The following is a 15,439-nucleotide window of genomic DNA, read 5'->3' as shown; positions in this document are numbered from 1 at the left end:
GTGTGAATGTTTTACCTCATCAACCTTCTGTTCTTTATGAAGCTCACTCAAGTCGATCATTAGACTGGAATAAAAATAAGTGAAACATTAAAAGTTTTTAAAAAGGTATAAAATAAAAAGTGTTGTACATTTCAGCTACATAAAAGAATATGGCACCTGCCCAAGAAGTCATCTTTATCTGGGTCTTCATCGAAAAGCTCTATTTCCAGATGCTGTCCTGAATGTTCATGTACTAGTGCCTAATAATAAAACCCAGGATTGCATATTTTAGTGTATGTGCATGAGTCTTATGAGTGCAGTAAATTAGTGTGTGTATATATATTTGTGTGTGTGTTCACCTCATACACCTCGTTCCATTTGGGGTGGAGACATTCTTTGATGGTCTTGCTTCTAAAGAGCTGATTGCTGACAAGCAGCATGCCATATGGGTCAGACTTGCCTTTGATCAACCCGCCCAGATATGTGTCCTTAACTTCCAGATTCTGAGCCTCAATAAAATGAATCCTTAGAACTCCCTAATGAGAGTGAAAGAGAATTAAATATAACAAGAGATTATGGAATACTAATATGAACGGAAGGTTTGCCAAATAATAAGCACTGAGATAGTTGTGTATGTGTGTGTATTCACCTTTGGCATAGGGAAACGGAGCTGTGCCAGTTCAACCTCACCTATCAGTGGTACAGTGATCCTGTTGGGCAACACCATGTAAGTGCTGATAATATCCTGGATCATGTGGTCTGAAAAGCCACTGCCAATGAAAAAGAAATCATGATAAACATGATTTTTTAATTTTTAAAGTACTGAAGGGATGAAGTACTTCTGGATTTTAATCATTCTTCTCTATGCAATTCTTAAATAGTTTGGTAGGGGGAAAAGATGATCGAATTCTTGTTTTGATGTTAAAGACAACATTAGGATATTTTTCCTTTGTGGTTTAATAAATAATGCATCAGAGAGTTAAAGCAGAGGTAGTGAATGACTGGAAATAAAATAAAAGACAATAATAGTTTGAAAAAAATTTCAAATCTGCTCGAAATGTTCAGCATAAAGATCAATGACTCAGCAAGAAATATAAACCTTTTTAATGGAGTCTAAATGTTTCTGCATTAGTTGGTGATGTGAATTAAACCTCGGTATACAGAAACAGACAATTAAAAATAAAAAGCATTACATAATTACTGAAGAATTACTGAAGAAGACTCAACCAACAATTTGACAAAAGATCATCTGACACGGTTTAAACAAGTATGTTTTTGTAACATTAGCATGGATACATTTTCTACGTTTCGGCGGGCTCCTGCAGCACCATTTGGTGTGACAGTACACGCATCTAATTGGCCCACAGCCTGCATGTCCCAGTACAAAAACACTACAACCTTGTTAAAATACAAGCACAAGAAGGGGGAGAGACAATGGAGAGGAAACACACAGAAGCAAAAGTGCCAATTTTAGGATTGTGCTGAAATTCCTCTGCTCCACCCTCTCACATTTTACTATTACTACTGTCTCTGGGCAGCTGCCTGTCTTTGTTAAAGGGGTGGTTTACTGCTTTTTTTCTTTGCATGATTGTATTTATGGGCTGCAATATAACATGTCTTTGTGTTTTTTTTTAAGCCTTATTTTTCATAAATTTCACCTTTATTGTAAGCCGCTTTCTCCTCTGTCATTTGAACGACCGGTTGACTTCCTGATTCTATAAAACCACTCCCTCAGAAACAGGCAATGGGCTCAGATTGGTTAGTTGGGCCGGTCTGTTACAAATGGCTTAACTGCGTAGCGCACGTTGTCCAGAAAATTCACGCCCATTACCTTTACAGGCGAAAGTTGAATGTGCTCCGGTCAAATGTAAATAATGGTGTCAATACTGCCGTTTCAGTATGATCCAGAATCAGACCTAGAGAGCGGCAATGAAGAGAGTCAAGCAGAACCTCCCCAAACACGGCTCTTACAAAACGTTTCTGAATGGTAGATTTTTGTATTATTATTATTATTCTATTCTACTATTATTATATAAGAATTTCGATACGCTGTTACTTGAAAATGCTACTGCTGCTTGTTAGCTTTTGAGATACGTTTTTCTCCTGATTAAATATTTAGTAATACCGTTTTTTAAAGTGATTGTTTTATCGATATAATTAACAACCGTTTATCTATTCACAAAACTTTGTTTACTCAGTGTATCGTTTTCTTTAGGTGTAAGTTATGGCAACTGTGTTAAAGGTCCCCTGGGTGGGGTTATTTTATTATTTTATAATGTTTCCTGGGTTGCCCTTATAATGTTAGTATGTTTTTTAGATCAAAAATAGTCATAATTTAGAAATAAAAGGCATTTTCCTAGCCTGATTTTAGCCTCTGATTTGAACACTCTGTTTGAAGGGGCGTGTCTGCTGTGGGATTCAGTGTAAACGCGGCCACTGCTGTGATTGGCTACATGCGTGCATATGAAATAGCTACATGTGAAATTCTCTCGAATACCTTTACTACTGCTATTATACGTTTTTACTAATACAGCTATCGAGATTAACGAATCGTGAGAAGTTTTTAAAGTATTTAGATCTATTCCCATCACATAAAATGTTGCTGTGATGAGCATTGAGCAAGCAGATGACAGTCTGAAGATCGCGAGACTGAAGATCTTATCATTGCAACGCAGTTTCTGCACTCTCTCTAATGCTTTCACCAATGCAAACACGATGATGTACATACAGTAAGAGCTTCGTTGTGCAGTCACGTGCGTCATTGATTTCATAACGAGTTGTCCATATAAACTCGCGCTGTGTGAAAAATTGTTCTTTGATCGATTTCTGTAAATAATTTGTTCACAATTTAAATAAGATTATTTTTATCCTACTAAAAGAAACGATGTGAAGGTGATATTTTAGTCACTGGCTTGACTTACTGATGCATTACCAGTATTGAACGATTTTGAGAGAAAGATTACCTTTCTGAACTTGAACTTGGAATTGTTGCTTGGTAGCTCGATCGATTTATTTTCAGACGTTCATCGAGGCCAGCTCTGTATTGGCCCAAGTTGAGGAAACAGTCGTCGGTGAAATGTTTGGACCATCCAAAACTTTGGGAAGTTGTATCGGCGCATTTCCAGAGAAAATAAAATGAACCCATTGTTTCTTCAGAGGCTCGGATGAAGGAACAAAAAATACTTTTGTGTTCATTTGTACATCCGAACACTGATCAACTGCCATGCTTCGCTTGTTTTGCAAGCCATTATCTCTCTATTCAACTTTTGTGCTTCGATCGGTCACACGCCATGATCTCTCGAGGATAAACTAAGATCGCGCGCGCGCGTTCGTACTTCCTAGCTCATTTTCTCATGGGCGGGTCAAATTCTCTGGGCGGGCAAAGTAGAGAGGGGAGGGGTAACCTTTCCCCTATATGACGTCATATAGGGGAGACTCAAGACCAGCCCAAATGAGATCTCATTTTCTCACAGGCAGAGAACGATTCAAAAATCTCCAAAACTCGGTTTACACCGACTGAAATTTCTAGACACGAGGGGACCAAATACAGGCTAGGGGAACTAATATTAATGTTAAAAAACACAGAAAGTGCAAATTTCATGTCAGGGGACCTGACCAACCTGACCAATGCTTTAACTTTATACACACAAAATAGCATCGAACTAACTGGCTACTATAAACAAACAGCGTTGTTTACGTTCTTGATCAAATCGAACAATTACGTCATGAAGTAAACATGGAAAATACATTTACAAAATTAGTACATAATTACAAATTCAGGTCCGAAATGTTTGTAATAAACATATAAAAAAATTTAAATAGCATAACTAATGGCTACTAAAGCCAGTGCTGGCATTTGTTTACGTCCTTGATAAAAACTAAAACATTACGTCTAAAATTATACATGCAAATACATTTAAAATGATTAAGTCTTCCTTACAGGTTGTGGCCCAACAACTGCTGCCTCTGGTTTTAAAGTTGGATCTGCTTCATGCTTTAGTAACAGTTTGTTGTTGAATCCGGGATTGAATTTGTGGAGATTCTGGAAGCTGTCTTCCGTAAAATACGCAGCACAGAGAGCTAAATTACGATTGTAATTTTCTGGAACATAATCAAACATAAATTGTAGCCATTGTTGACGAACTACAGGGTCCGTAGGAAGCCCGAACACAGAAGACCTGACAGCTGGGTGAAAATAAGACACTTTCGACGACATGGCTACTGCTCTCCACTATAACTCTTCCTCTTCGACAAAGCCGCAGAAATATGGCCAGACCCCCTTTTTTGCATATTCCGGAGGGAGGGTTGATTATGGGTTAGTTACATATAAAACCCGAGAAGTATCTCGTTGTAGTCCCATTCGAGTCGTTTTCTTAGGTTTTATTAAACTTCCTGATTTTTAAAAGAAGATATCTCTGCTGTAGTTGTCACAGTCATCGTCTGCACCACTCTGTTTTCGTCTGCACTACACTTCCCAGAATCCTCCTTGTCTCCACACCTGAACTCACTCCCTCAATTAGGCTACACACCTGTTCATCGTCTTCATCATCAGTGTCACCTGTTTTCACCTCGTTATTGTTGATTTTTGGTTGTATTTAGTTTGCTTTTGTTCAGTCAGCCCTTGTCGGTTCTCGTCTATGTATATTGTGGTTGTTACCTTGTGTGTGTACCCTCTGCCCGTTTGCCTGCCCCAACCAGTTTGAGTTATAGTATAAGTATGTATTGGAGCCTCTTTGACTCTGAGTCTTCTTCAGCCCGTACCATACCCGTGACAATAGTTCTGGCAGTGCCACCTGGGTTTAAAGTCATCTTAAGACTAGTGATGGTGAGATGAAGCTTCATAAAGCATTGAAGCGTTCCATCCAATTGGTTCACTCATGTGCCGAAGCTTCATGGTGCTTCATTTGCTCTATTGTGCCATCAAGTGGACAATAAATGTAAAACGTGCAGTGTGATTATAATGACATCGCATGGTTCCATCGCAAAAAAAGAAGCTTGAATAGATCGCTAATAAACTCGCAAAGTCCCAAGTCCACAAAATGTGAGGGGGAATCCATTGCATTTTGCTGGCCCTTATATTTCAAATAGACCGCCAAACCACGAACCACTTCCTGAAGCATTCACGTGGTACAGGCGGCTCGCGAGGCTTCAAACGTCACCACATACGTTACCGACACAAGCCTCGATACGCGCTTCACAGAAATCATCCCGGATTACTTGACACACGCTTCGAAGCCTCGATACGGGAGGACACATCACTACTTAAGACACACACAGAGGCGAGCAGTCCTGGACGTACTGTACAGGAAGACAAATTATATTTGCCATGGCAATAAGATAAATAAGAATTCAACCAATCAAACGGCGGTCATCGCTCCTTCGTGCTGCCCGACCTCCTCAGTACCGCGATCCCCCTCAGCAGCGAGGGCTCTCCGACAGCATGTTCCTCCTTCCTCCCGGGTTTTGCACCAGTGTAAGGCAAGGTAAGATGTTATGGGAAGTAGGAAGCGGGAACCGGCAAACATTTAAAGACTTTCATAAATAAATGCGTACAAACGCATACAAAACATCAAATAAAATCCAGGCCTGTTCCTCTCTCGCTCTTCACTGTCGTCGCTCCTCCTTTTATGCTTCCGCTCCTCCGTGAGAGATACGAGACCGGTGCAAAAAAACACACTCTTTTTTTTTGTACCACACGAACTGGCCGCCCTGTGCTCCCCCACGTACAGCTTTAACAGCATCAACAACGGCAACATCTTTCCCCTGCACTGCAGCATGACAGATCACAACTTTCTCGTGCCGAACAGCATGGGGAAAAAAACACTCTATGAGTTAACACAAACTCATCAGCAAGAATAGCGGCTTCTGCGGGTGAAGATACCTTCTGCTCATTTAAATGAATAACAAGATTATCAGGATGGCAACCCTTGAAATCTTCTAGCAACATTAGTTCACGGAGTTGTTGGAACGTAGTCACTTTGCATGCAGCACATCACTTGTCAAATAAAACCTGTTTTTCCCTTGAAAATTCAACAAATGTTTACGTGACTGCTTATGTCAGAATTTTTGTCTGTAGGCTACGCCTCTGGGACTTGCTCATATGCACGCAACACAGCCGTCTTTACCACATCATAATCCAAACTAGCATCGGTGTGCAGTGATGCACAAACCTCTTGAGCTTTTCCGACTAATTTACACTGTAAAAAAGAGCCCACATTTCTTTTGGCCACTGATGGGCCGCAGCCACCAGTTCAAATGCAGTAAAAAAGGAGTTTACTTCAGCCTCTCTGAAAGGTGGGACCAATTTAACATGGTTCCCCACATCGAAAACCAGATCTGCAATCGAGTCTGCCACAGGTGCTGCTGGATTTGAAGTGGCAGGCACCCCGAGCGAAAGAGGATAATCCTGGAGATTGCATAAGTGCAACTTTGCCGTGAGGCTCACGAATATCAAATAATAATAATAATAATAATAATTTATTGTCGTTGCAGTGATACAAAGAGATTACATTAGAGCATCAATCCACAGTGCACTTTTATGAAGTGCAGAGATCAACAATAGCATATTTTGTAAACAGGGCACAAATAACAACCACGGAAAATGGTATATGAGGCGGAGAATCCCTGTTTTTTCTAGCTCCCTTAAACATAGCAGCTTATTTTGATGCTCTTGTTGTCTTACTTCCAACTCTAATTCTTTCAACCGAACCTCTAAAGTTGGATTGTGAGGTAAAAAGAGTGGACTAGTGGGCTGCGCAACTGGGGGAGGTTTTTCTTTTACATCTAATGCCACCTCTCCTTCCTCTGCATCTTTTCCTTTTAAGCTAATTTGCTAAAACCTCAACTCTACTCAAAATGTAGTCTAAAGAAGTCTATATTATTGATAGTACTAGTTGGTCTTGTAAAGAGTGGTGTACTAGTTGGTATTGTAAAGAGTGGTGTACTTAATTTAATAGTGTCTAATCTACTTAAATATGCAAAAATTAAGTTTACTTAACTGGGCAGTGGATTTATAGTTCCCAGCTTGTTTTGTATAGGGCTGGATCAGAAGAGTAAATGCTAAAATAATTAAGTGTTATTTCAGGCGTTTTTGAGTAAAGGAAAAAAAAACTGTTAGTGTTTATGTTCAGTTATGTTTGATTATTAAAAGAGTTTTTGTGTTTCCCATTATTCTGAATAATATCAAATAGTATCAATTAGTATCAATTAATTTAATACTTAAATTAAAAAGAAATGTGCTAATGTGTCATAGCTGTTAAATTGAGGAAGTGTTTATTTAAAAGAAAGAAACACTGCCACTGCTGCTTCCAAAGAATCAATTTATTGAACTGTACAACGTTTCGACCTGAAGGTCTTCGACAGGCTTAAAAACAAGTACACAGCAAGGTCCAACTTATATCAACATGAGAAAAAATACAAAATAGCACCCCATATATGAAAATAAAGTAAACAGAAAAATACAAAATAGTAACCAACATAACAAAGTTATTTCTTTATTCTCAACTTTTTTTGTCAATGTTGGTTACTATTTTTTTTTTGTTTACTTTATTTTCATATGGGTCGATAAATTGATTCCTTGGAAGTGGCAGTGTGCCTACTTTGTTTATAATTAATAATTGCCTAAAATTTTCTGGATGTGCGCAAATAAACTGAGTGCAAATTGTTACCTCAGTTTTATTGAGTAGATTCTATAGGTTTGCTTTTACAGTGTATATTACATTCAGTTTATTACTATAATATAATTTCATCATTCATTTAATATTAATATCATTATCCACATATGGCAATGTGCAGGTCAATACTCAAAAGCATAAAAGCCACTGAAAAAGCTATGAAGAAAAACATCAGGATATCTTAGCATTACAAACAATGTCATTTGAAGAAATGAATGAGACTTAAAATAAAAAACACTTATGGCTAATTTAGATGCATACACTGTACTTTTATGTCGAAAACATTTGCTTTGCATTTTGAATGATTTTACACTGCAACAGAACAGGTTCAACAGCTGGGCTGGGCATTTAAATGTAAAAAACTAAAACAAAACAAGAAATTAACCCTTGTGTGCATTGTAGGGCATAAGTGGTAAATTTGATCAGTTCCCTGGAACTCAGCTCATCTACATGGAAAGGAAACGCGACCCTCAACAAAAAAACCAAATACAGACCCAGAATTATGGAGATGCGAGTTGCAAACTATGAATCCATCACAGAAAATTCAAGGCTTGTTCCACATATTAACATCAAACTTAAGCAGTTAAGCTTAACTACTTTCAATTATGTCCAAGTAAATAAAAGCCTTCTTAAAGGTGTCCCTAAACCCCATGGCGCTTAGACAAATCCATTAAGAGCTTTGTATGGGGGATGCGCAATGCAAAAGTAAATTTCATGAAGATAAAAGCTATGGAAAGTAAAATGAAATCAATTAGTTTTAAACACATCTCTCCCCTTTACCTGATTAAAACCTTCATCTGCTATATGCACTTCAACTTATCTCACTCATCAAACCCTTTCTCTACATTTACCAAAACCTATTTTGTGCAATTCATTACACCTGTACATTCCCCTCCAATCTGTTATTCCCCATTTCTGTCCAAAATACTTTCTCATCTCTCTACTCAGCAACACTTGACATTTAATCTCTCAAATTTTAGAGTGCTGTGGTAAAACGCAGATTTATTGTGAATTACTTCCTCTGTAATAAAAGAACATAAACATCCACCGGGTAACACAATACGCTGAACAGAAATAATAAACACCATAAAAAATGAGAGCAAGAATGATGATCATAACTCTCATATTGATTTGCTTGCCAAGCAGATCAGTTCCCCAAACATCTTCATAATGCAAGCATTGCTTTCTCTGAGACTACAACAATCACTCAACAGTCCTAAACAGTGTGACACTACAGATATACAGCACAGAATTACACTGCATTAGGGTATTATGGTTGCCTGGACTGACAGATATCACCTCAGTGTGCTTTTCTTCAGTCTTACATTAGCTATATGATGCAAGGAGCATGGCTGACATGGAAGCAGCACTTCCTTTGTTCAGTGAAGATACAAAGCAGCACCAATAAACTTTAATAGCCTAAGAACAAGGACTCTCAATGCTGCAGTGCTAATGACCACAGCCTAATGTTGCTAATTTCCTTGCAATAAGGATTATTAGAAGATCAACCTACCAAACAGCCTCAACTAGTGCAATTATTCAGTTTTCCAAAAACATGATACACAAAACAATCAGCAAAATAAATACATACAGATTTAAGCTGTGTGTGTGTGTGTGTGTGTGTGTGTGTGTGTGTGTGTGTGTGTGTGTGTGTGTGTGTGTGTGTGTGTGTGTGTGTGTGTGTGTGTGTGTGTGTGTGCGTGCGTGCGTGCGTGCGTGCGTGCGTGCGTGCGTGCGTGCGTGTGCGTGTGTGTGTGTGTGTGTGCATGATGAGCACATCCTGAGGTGCAACACTCATGAATCTACTGCATTTTTTACTTCAGAGAGTATGTTACACCAATACATTAAGGATCTCTATAATCTGGCATTACAGTGGACATTTAGAGGCAATTTGAAAACATTTGTTTTTTGTGTCTAAATAATTCCTTGGGAACACATAATGGAAAAATGGGTACTCTGATTCTATGTGCATAATGCATAAATGTAATTACTGTAATTTAATTGTGTATGTTTTGCAGGGCAATAGAGTAAACATTATTTAATATATAAATAATTATTGAGGTAGCCCAAGAACAGCTTTACTGAGGTTAGGAAAATGCACTCTCTGTACAATTTGAAGCAGACTTTCCATGTTATCCAGTCAACGCTGATTAAATATCTGCTGAATTTGAAATGAATAAACCAGGTTTAAACAGAATCAAAAATGCAGCTTTTTAAAAGTTAAAAAGGTTTTAAACTAATCAACTAATATAATAATTTAAACAAATTTCATATATTTAAGCATTAACCTTTATGTGTGAAACATGAATTCAGTAAAGTATGTCAGACTGGTAGTATAAGTCGTTTCGGAGAAGTGGAAAAAAATGTAAACTTGACAGTAGTCAATAGTGAGACAGTCCAAATATAATATGCATAAAAGATTATATTTAATTAAAGTCAACATACATTAGAGAGAAAGAAGGATGTCTTACACTGATTATGTACTAATAATGCTCTACAAATGCTCTTTCAACTATCTACAATAAATGGGGTATAGGCCTACAATAAAGTACAACTAAATAAAGAAAAAATAAACAAGAGGTCTAGACTCTGCGTTTTAGAAGAGGCCATTAAATCCAAATAAAACAGAACCAGAAGCCTGACCAACATGAAAATAAAAATAACAGGTTAAATAAGACTGTTGTTTTAGTAAGTAGAGATATAATCCATTGTATGAGGAAAATTTTAACTTACTTAAGCCCTGGAATGTCCAAAATGTTTGTGAGGCCTGTCCAGTTTATGTCCAGCAGCTGAATGAGAGGAGAGGAGAGAGGAGGGGGCATAGGTAACTTAACAGATCACACTGCTAACGTAGAGAAAATACAGTTATATCTGTTCAGAGAAGAAAAACAAGGACAAATAGCACAAAAAGACAACAAAAAAACCCTCTGAACATCCCTGGGGCAGTAATTTAATATCACCATGGATGTCAAGCCCCACTGTGAAGCCAGCTCATAAATAACAACACTACAGTATGTATCTACTATTAGTTACTGTGATGAGAACAATCTGTGTCAGCATAAAAAAATAGCAAGAAAGGAAGGAAGGAAGGAAAATAAGTAAAGAAATAGACGCCATCCATTAAAATGGGGGCAGATGCAAGATGTTTCAGTGTCGCCCACACTGCAGAGGAATATCTAAAGAGAAGCAACCTCTGCAGTGCATCAAAAACTACAGTCAGACCACAGGATACTTCACACAGCACTCAAAACCATACAGTTTTCCTACACCTGCCTTATTCAAGCCTTCGTTCAAAAACAGCAGCAGAATTTGAGCTAGAATCAGGCTGAGCTATGATGACCTGCTATGAAATTAGCACTGCTACTAATCTGGTACTGACAGACAGTAGAATCTGGGTCAGTGCCGACTGTGTCGCTGACTGTCTGCCACTGCTACACACGTGGTACAGCTGTTGAGATCATTTTATGCTGGTTAAAAAAACAATGCTGGTTAGAAATCCAAAGTTTTAAATAGTCTCAATCATGCAGTTCTGCAAGAGAAAATGTCTTTAGGAACTTTCTCTTTTTCTTATAACCATACAGCAAATGAGTATCAGTTGCACTCCCAATAAGTTTGTACATGTTGTTGCCACTGAATCCTCTGAAGTGATTGAGAAGATACCCTCCACTAGCTCACCACATGTCAAATGTGTCTAAAAATCATAAATAATCCTCAGGCCATTAAAATGCATCGACTGTGTGGGAAAAGACATGGAAGGTGAGGACAATCTTTAAAGCAATAGATCTGTGTGGTTTTATAGGCACATTAAAGTAATAGTTCATATGGAATTTCTGTCATCATCGTTCCAAATCTGTATTACTGACTTTTTTTTAAAACATAAAATAAGACATTTTGAGAAATGTTTTTGTATTGTCATTTGCGCTCCGGTGTTTTGTTCTTCAATATATCTTTTGTGTTCCACAGAAACACCTCTTAAGTTCTTGACTCATTCCCATCCACCAAGTATTCCTACATCTGTAAATGTCTCAAAGTCATTCAGCTGCCCTTTGACAGATAAAAAGCTACTTGCTGCTGACCTTTTCAGTCTTCTACATTACCTTATCTGACTCTATGATACACTTTGAAAACAAAGTGAAAATATTTCCTGCTTTTTTAACAAGACCAAGTCAGCATTGACTTCTGATCATGTGCCTTCTCTTCTTTCAGCATTCACAACCTTATCTGGTAGTTTTCTCATAAGACATCCTGAAGACCCTCCTTCCTTGAGATGCATCCTTTCTAACACTCACTCATGATTTTGTATGTACAGTAGAAACCTCGAGTATCACCTTGAGCTTGCAAACAAAATCACAAACAATTGGGTTGGATCACGCATGCACGTTACTGTAAGTTTCTATCAGAGAGCATCTGCTAAAGATATAAATGTAATCAATATTATTTCTAGAGCTAAATAACTGCAAACAACAGCAACTCAAATGACAGCTCATTTGTTTGCGATGGTAAAATAGATTTCTTTGGAAAAATGCACACATTATTTCAAATACAAGTTGAACACAAGTCAGGACAACAGGCAGAAAATATAGCAAAAAAGGGAATAGAATTGTTTAAGTTTGTAAACTCACTGGTTTCTTGAGGAAGAACAGGGACAGAGCACCAACCAGTGGCATATTCCCCAAAAGTGGTTCAAGAATCACACGAAGAACTCCATGTAGCTATTCATACATCAGGCCATGTACATGAGAGAGAGAGAGAGAGAGAGAGAGAGAGAGAGAGAGAGAGAGAGAGAGAGACTGGTAAAGATTCTCGCTAGAGGTTTGTGTGTATCCAGGTTTGTGTGTATCCTACTCCTCTTGAGGCAACAATTGAGAAATATCTTGAATTCATCAGAATATATTAATAAAAGCATTGCTGCTTTAATTAAGAACAACAAGCCAATGTCATTACTTTATCACAATCAGCCTTGGAATCCTCACATGGAATGACAAGACTTCATTTTCTTAATAAATATTTTTGTCTTATTTTTCAGTAAACAAGACATCAAGTTTTAATGGCTAATGCAAAATTGTTTCTCGTGTAAACCTATCTTGTTCTAAGAATAAATAACTTTTCTGGAAAATAACAAAAAAGAGAATAATTTTTGCAGTGAGAGAGCAGCACTGTCAAAATAACCATCAAGCGCCTAACGCTGATGATAAATGTTTCAGGATCTCGATACTGATCCATTTATTTATTTTGCTATTGACAGCGCTGCACATGCTCGGTGATATACTATAAGACATTTACCTTTACAACCTTCATTTTGAGCTTCTGTTTTGAACAATAATTTATTGCCAAAGAGCTGCTAATGAGAACAAATAACTCAAGGGAATGTCCTTCCTCAACCAGTCTTTATGGAATCATAACATGAAGATGTTATATCAGTCAATGTACAATGTACACAATGCACACAAGGGCTTTTTCTGACTTATTAGTGGCTTTAGTGTGTCATAGCATTATAACACTGTGAAAATCTCACTAGATGGTTATAATAATCAGTGAAAAAGAACTGACAATAAGCAAACAATAATCCCAAATGTCAGAACTGTAAAACTGTTCAATATTTTGTGTACAGAAATTTTATATTTTTTCTTATTTGTTTTATTGTCCTACTCTTTTTTTATAGCTTATTTTTAATAATTTTTATTTTTATTTTTTTTTATATTGTTTATTACTTGTGTACTGTTTATGATTATTTTTAATCACTCATATGTAAACCACTTAGAATTACCATTGCATATGAAAGGTGCTGTATAAATAAACGTATAAACTTACACAATAATTTGAATACACAATTTGAATACACATATTCCACCAATTTCATGACACCTTGTAACAACATTTTTCATTAAAATGATTGTACATCTTTTACCAGTGACTGTACTGTACTGTACTGTTTACTGTATGAGTGCTCTTAAAACCAAGAAATAGACTGTTATTTTTTTAAATTATATCTAAATTTTTTGTCTTAATTGTTTGAGTGTCCATGAAGTAAAGATGGCAGCCTCCAGGTCTCATACTTCAGAACTATCATAGACATGAATGGGAATGCTAACAGATATCTCTCTCTAGGTATTTTAGACCTTGTACAGAGAGAGAAAAAACCCATCATACATAGACACAGCATGCTGACACTCAAAGAGATTGCCTTACTACGTGTAATGCGTGAGAATGAAATAGTTCCATTAAACTGTCATTGTGTAAGCATGCGTGTATATATCTGATCCTGCATTACAAACAGTACAAGGGCATTTCAGTATTTGGTTACACACCTTCCTATAAATACACACACCCTTTCTGTAAAAATAGGCTCCGTTCAGTTCACGGAATTCCTTCCATGAAACAAGTTATCCAACAAGTTAATTCTCTGGCCTTGGCTAGCATAATCCATTGGGTCAAACTCAATGGAAGATGCCATAACAGAGCTGATGTATATCTGTTGTGTATAAATAATAGTGGAAAATGCAATCCTACTGCTTTATGCGGCACAAGAGAAGAGAATGTCACTCTTAAATGTTTTATGAGAAAATATAACAATATACCTGTATACTTTTGATCCCTGCTCTACAGTAGTACCTTTTGATATCCACATCGATTTCAGTATTTCCAACGTAGCTGTAAGAGAACGGACAAATAATAAAAAAACGTGGCACAACCGGGATGATCAAAAGATGTCAGAAAGGCTTATCAAAGTGATGTCACCTGATCTGAAGGTCCAAGATGATCTGACGTTTGTCCACGTTCTCAGAGTAAACTTTGACCCCGTTGATCCTGAGAGGCTGTGACAGAGATGAGCACAGATCCATTTCTTTAACCGCATGCATTCCTCCACAGAGCCCTGACAACTTGAACTATTTCCATCTGACAGCTGGTCAGCTTTTCCAAAAGGTTTAAATTTCTTACGTCAACCTTCCTACTCCTGATGCAATATGAAGCTTTTTAATGCAAGTAGTTAAGCCATGTCTTGTCTTCAATAAAATATACAAGATGGTCTTATACCAAAATAACATGACATACAGTCTTTAAAATGAAACATAGTTCAGACTAAATAGATCAATCTATTATTAACAGAATAATATCAGAAATGATACCGTATTGGCTTTCAATTCACTTATTTATACATTCTCTCAGAAAAAATGATGTGAACAATGTGTGTATATATTTGACTTGCTGAATAAAAGCCAACACCATGCATGCCTGTTTCATACCCTCATAGGGTATAATAGCATCAAAACCCATTGTGAACTGCTGCAGAAGCCAAATACATGATTTTCATAATTAAATGATAGAAGGTGCCTTTTGAATTAATGCTTAGTTATATTTACACAGTTGTGTGAAGTGTGTACCGTTTCTTATAGCAGTGGTCTGCTAAAGCACAGTCTCTTCTTACAAAGACTTTAAGAGCAGAAAGGCTGTCCACTGCGTAGCCTGGGGCCTCGTGTATAAAACTTTCCATAGATTTCATCCTAAAAGTGTGCGTATGCATAAGTGTCAAATTTTCAGATTTATAAAACCATGCGTACCTGTGCAAAATTCCATTTTTAAAACGTAGTCAATAAAGAGATTGTGCATACATGCATCTCTTTATCCACTTCGTCTCCTCCCCGAAATAACCATAAATGGAGCATACAACGCCAAGTTTTACTATGCATATCCTCATCTGCATATAATTTTCATATGAATATTCCCATCCACGTGATACCATGTTTAATGATACAAGACATTTGGAAAATATGACTATAAATGCCATT

At 37.2% G+C, this 15,439-nt stretch overlaps 1 protein-coding gene across 4 annotated transcripts in view; it reads right to left on the bottom strand.

The window, feature by feature from the left end:
* esyt2b (extended synaptotagmin-like protein 2b) overlaps positions 1-15,439 on the bottom strand; it is a 44,048-nt gene that overhangs the window by 17,895 nt on the left and 10,714 nt on the right. For all 4 annotated transcript variants that reach the window (XR_013203666.1, XM_077229104.1, XM_077229101.1 and 1 more), the window contains exons 4-11: positions 14,391-14,467; positions 14,231-14,303; positions 12,275-12,364; positions 10,386-10,441; positions 629-749; positions 339-515; positions 157-239; positions 16-64 (exon numbers count right to left, since the gene is read on the bottom strand). Coding sequence is in view for 3 of the 4 variants with exons in the window: in XM_077229104.1 (XP_077085219.1) it covers positions 16-64; positions 157-239; positions 339-515; positions 629-749; positions 10,386-10,441; positions 12,275-12,364; positions 14,231-14,303; positions 14,391-14,467 (726 nt within the window). In the remaining variant the exon portion in view is untranslated. The remainder of the gene's footprint in view (positions 1-15; positions 65-156; positions 240-338; positions 516-628; positions 750-10,385; positions 10,442-12,274; positions 12,365-14,230; positions 14,304-14,390; positions 14,468-15,439) is intronic.

Source organism: Siphateles boraxobius, unplaced genomic scaffold (genome assembly GCF_051911475.1).
Source record: "Siphateles boraxobius isolate OS27281-9 unplaced genomic scaffold, OSU_SipBor_1 130, whole genome shotgun sequence".
Taxonomy (NCBI): Eukaryota; Metazoa; Chordata; class Actinopteri; order Cypriniformes; family Leuciscidae; genus Siphateles; species Siphateles boraxobius.
This window is presented reverse-complemented; position numbering and strand designations above follow the sequence as displayed.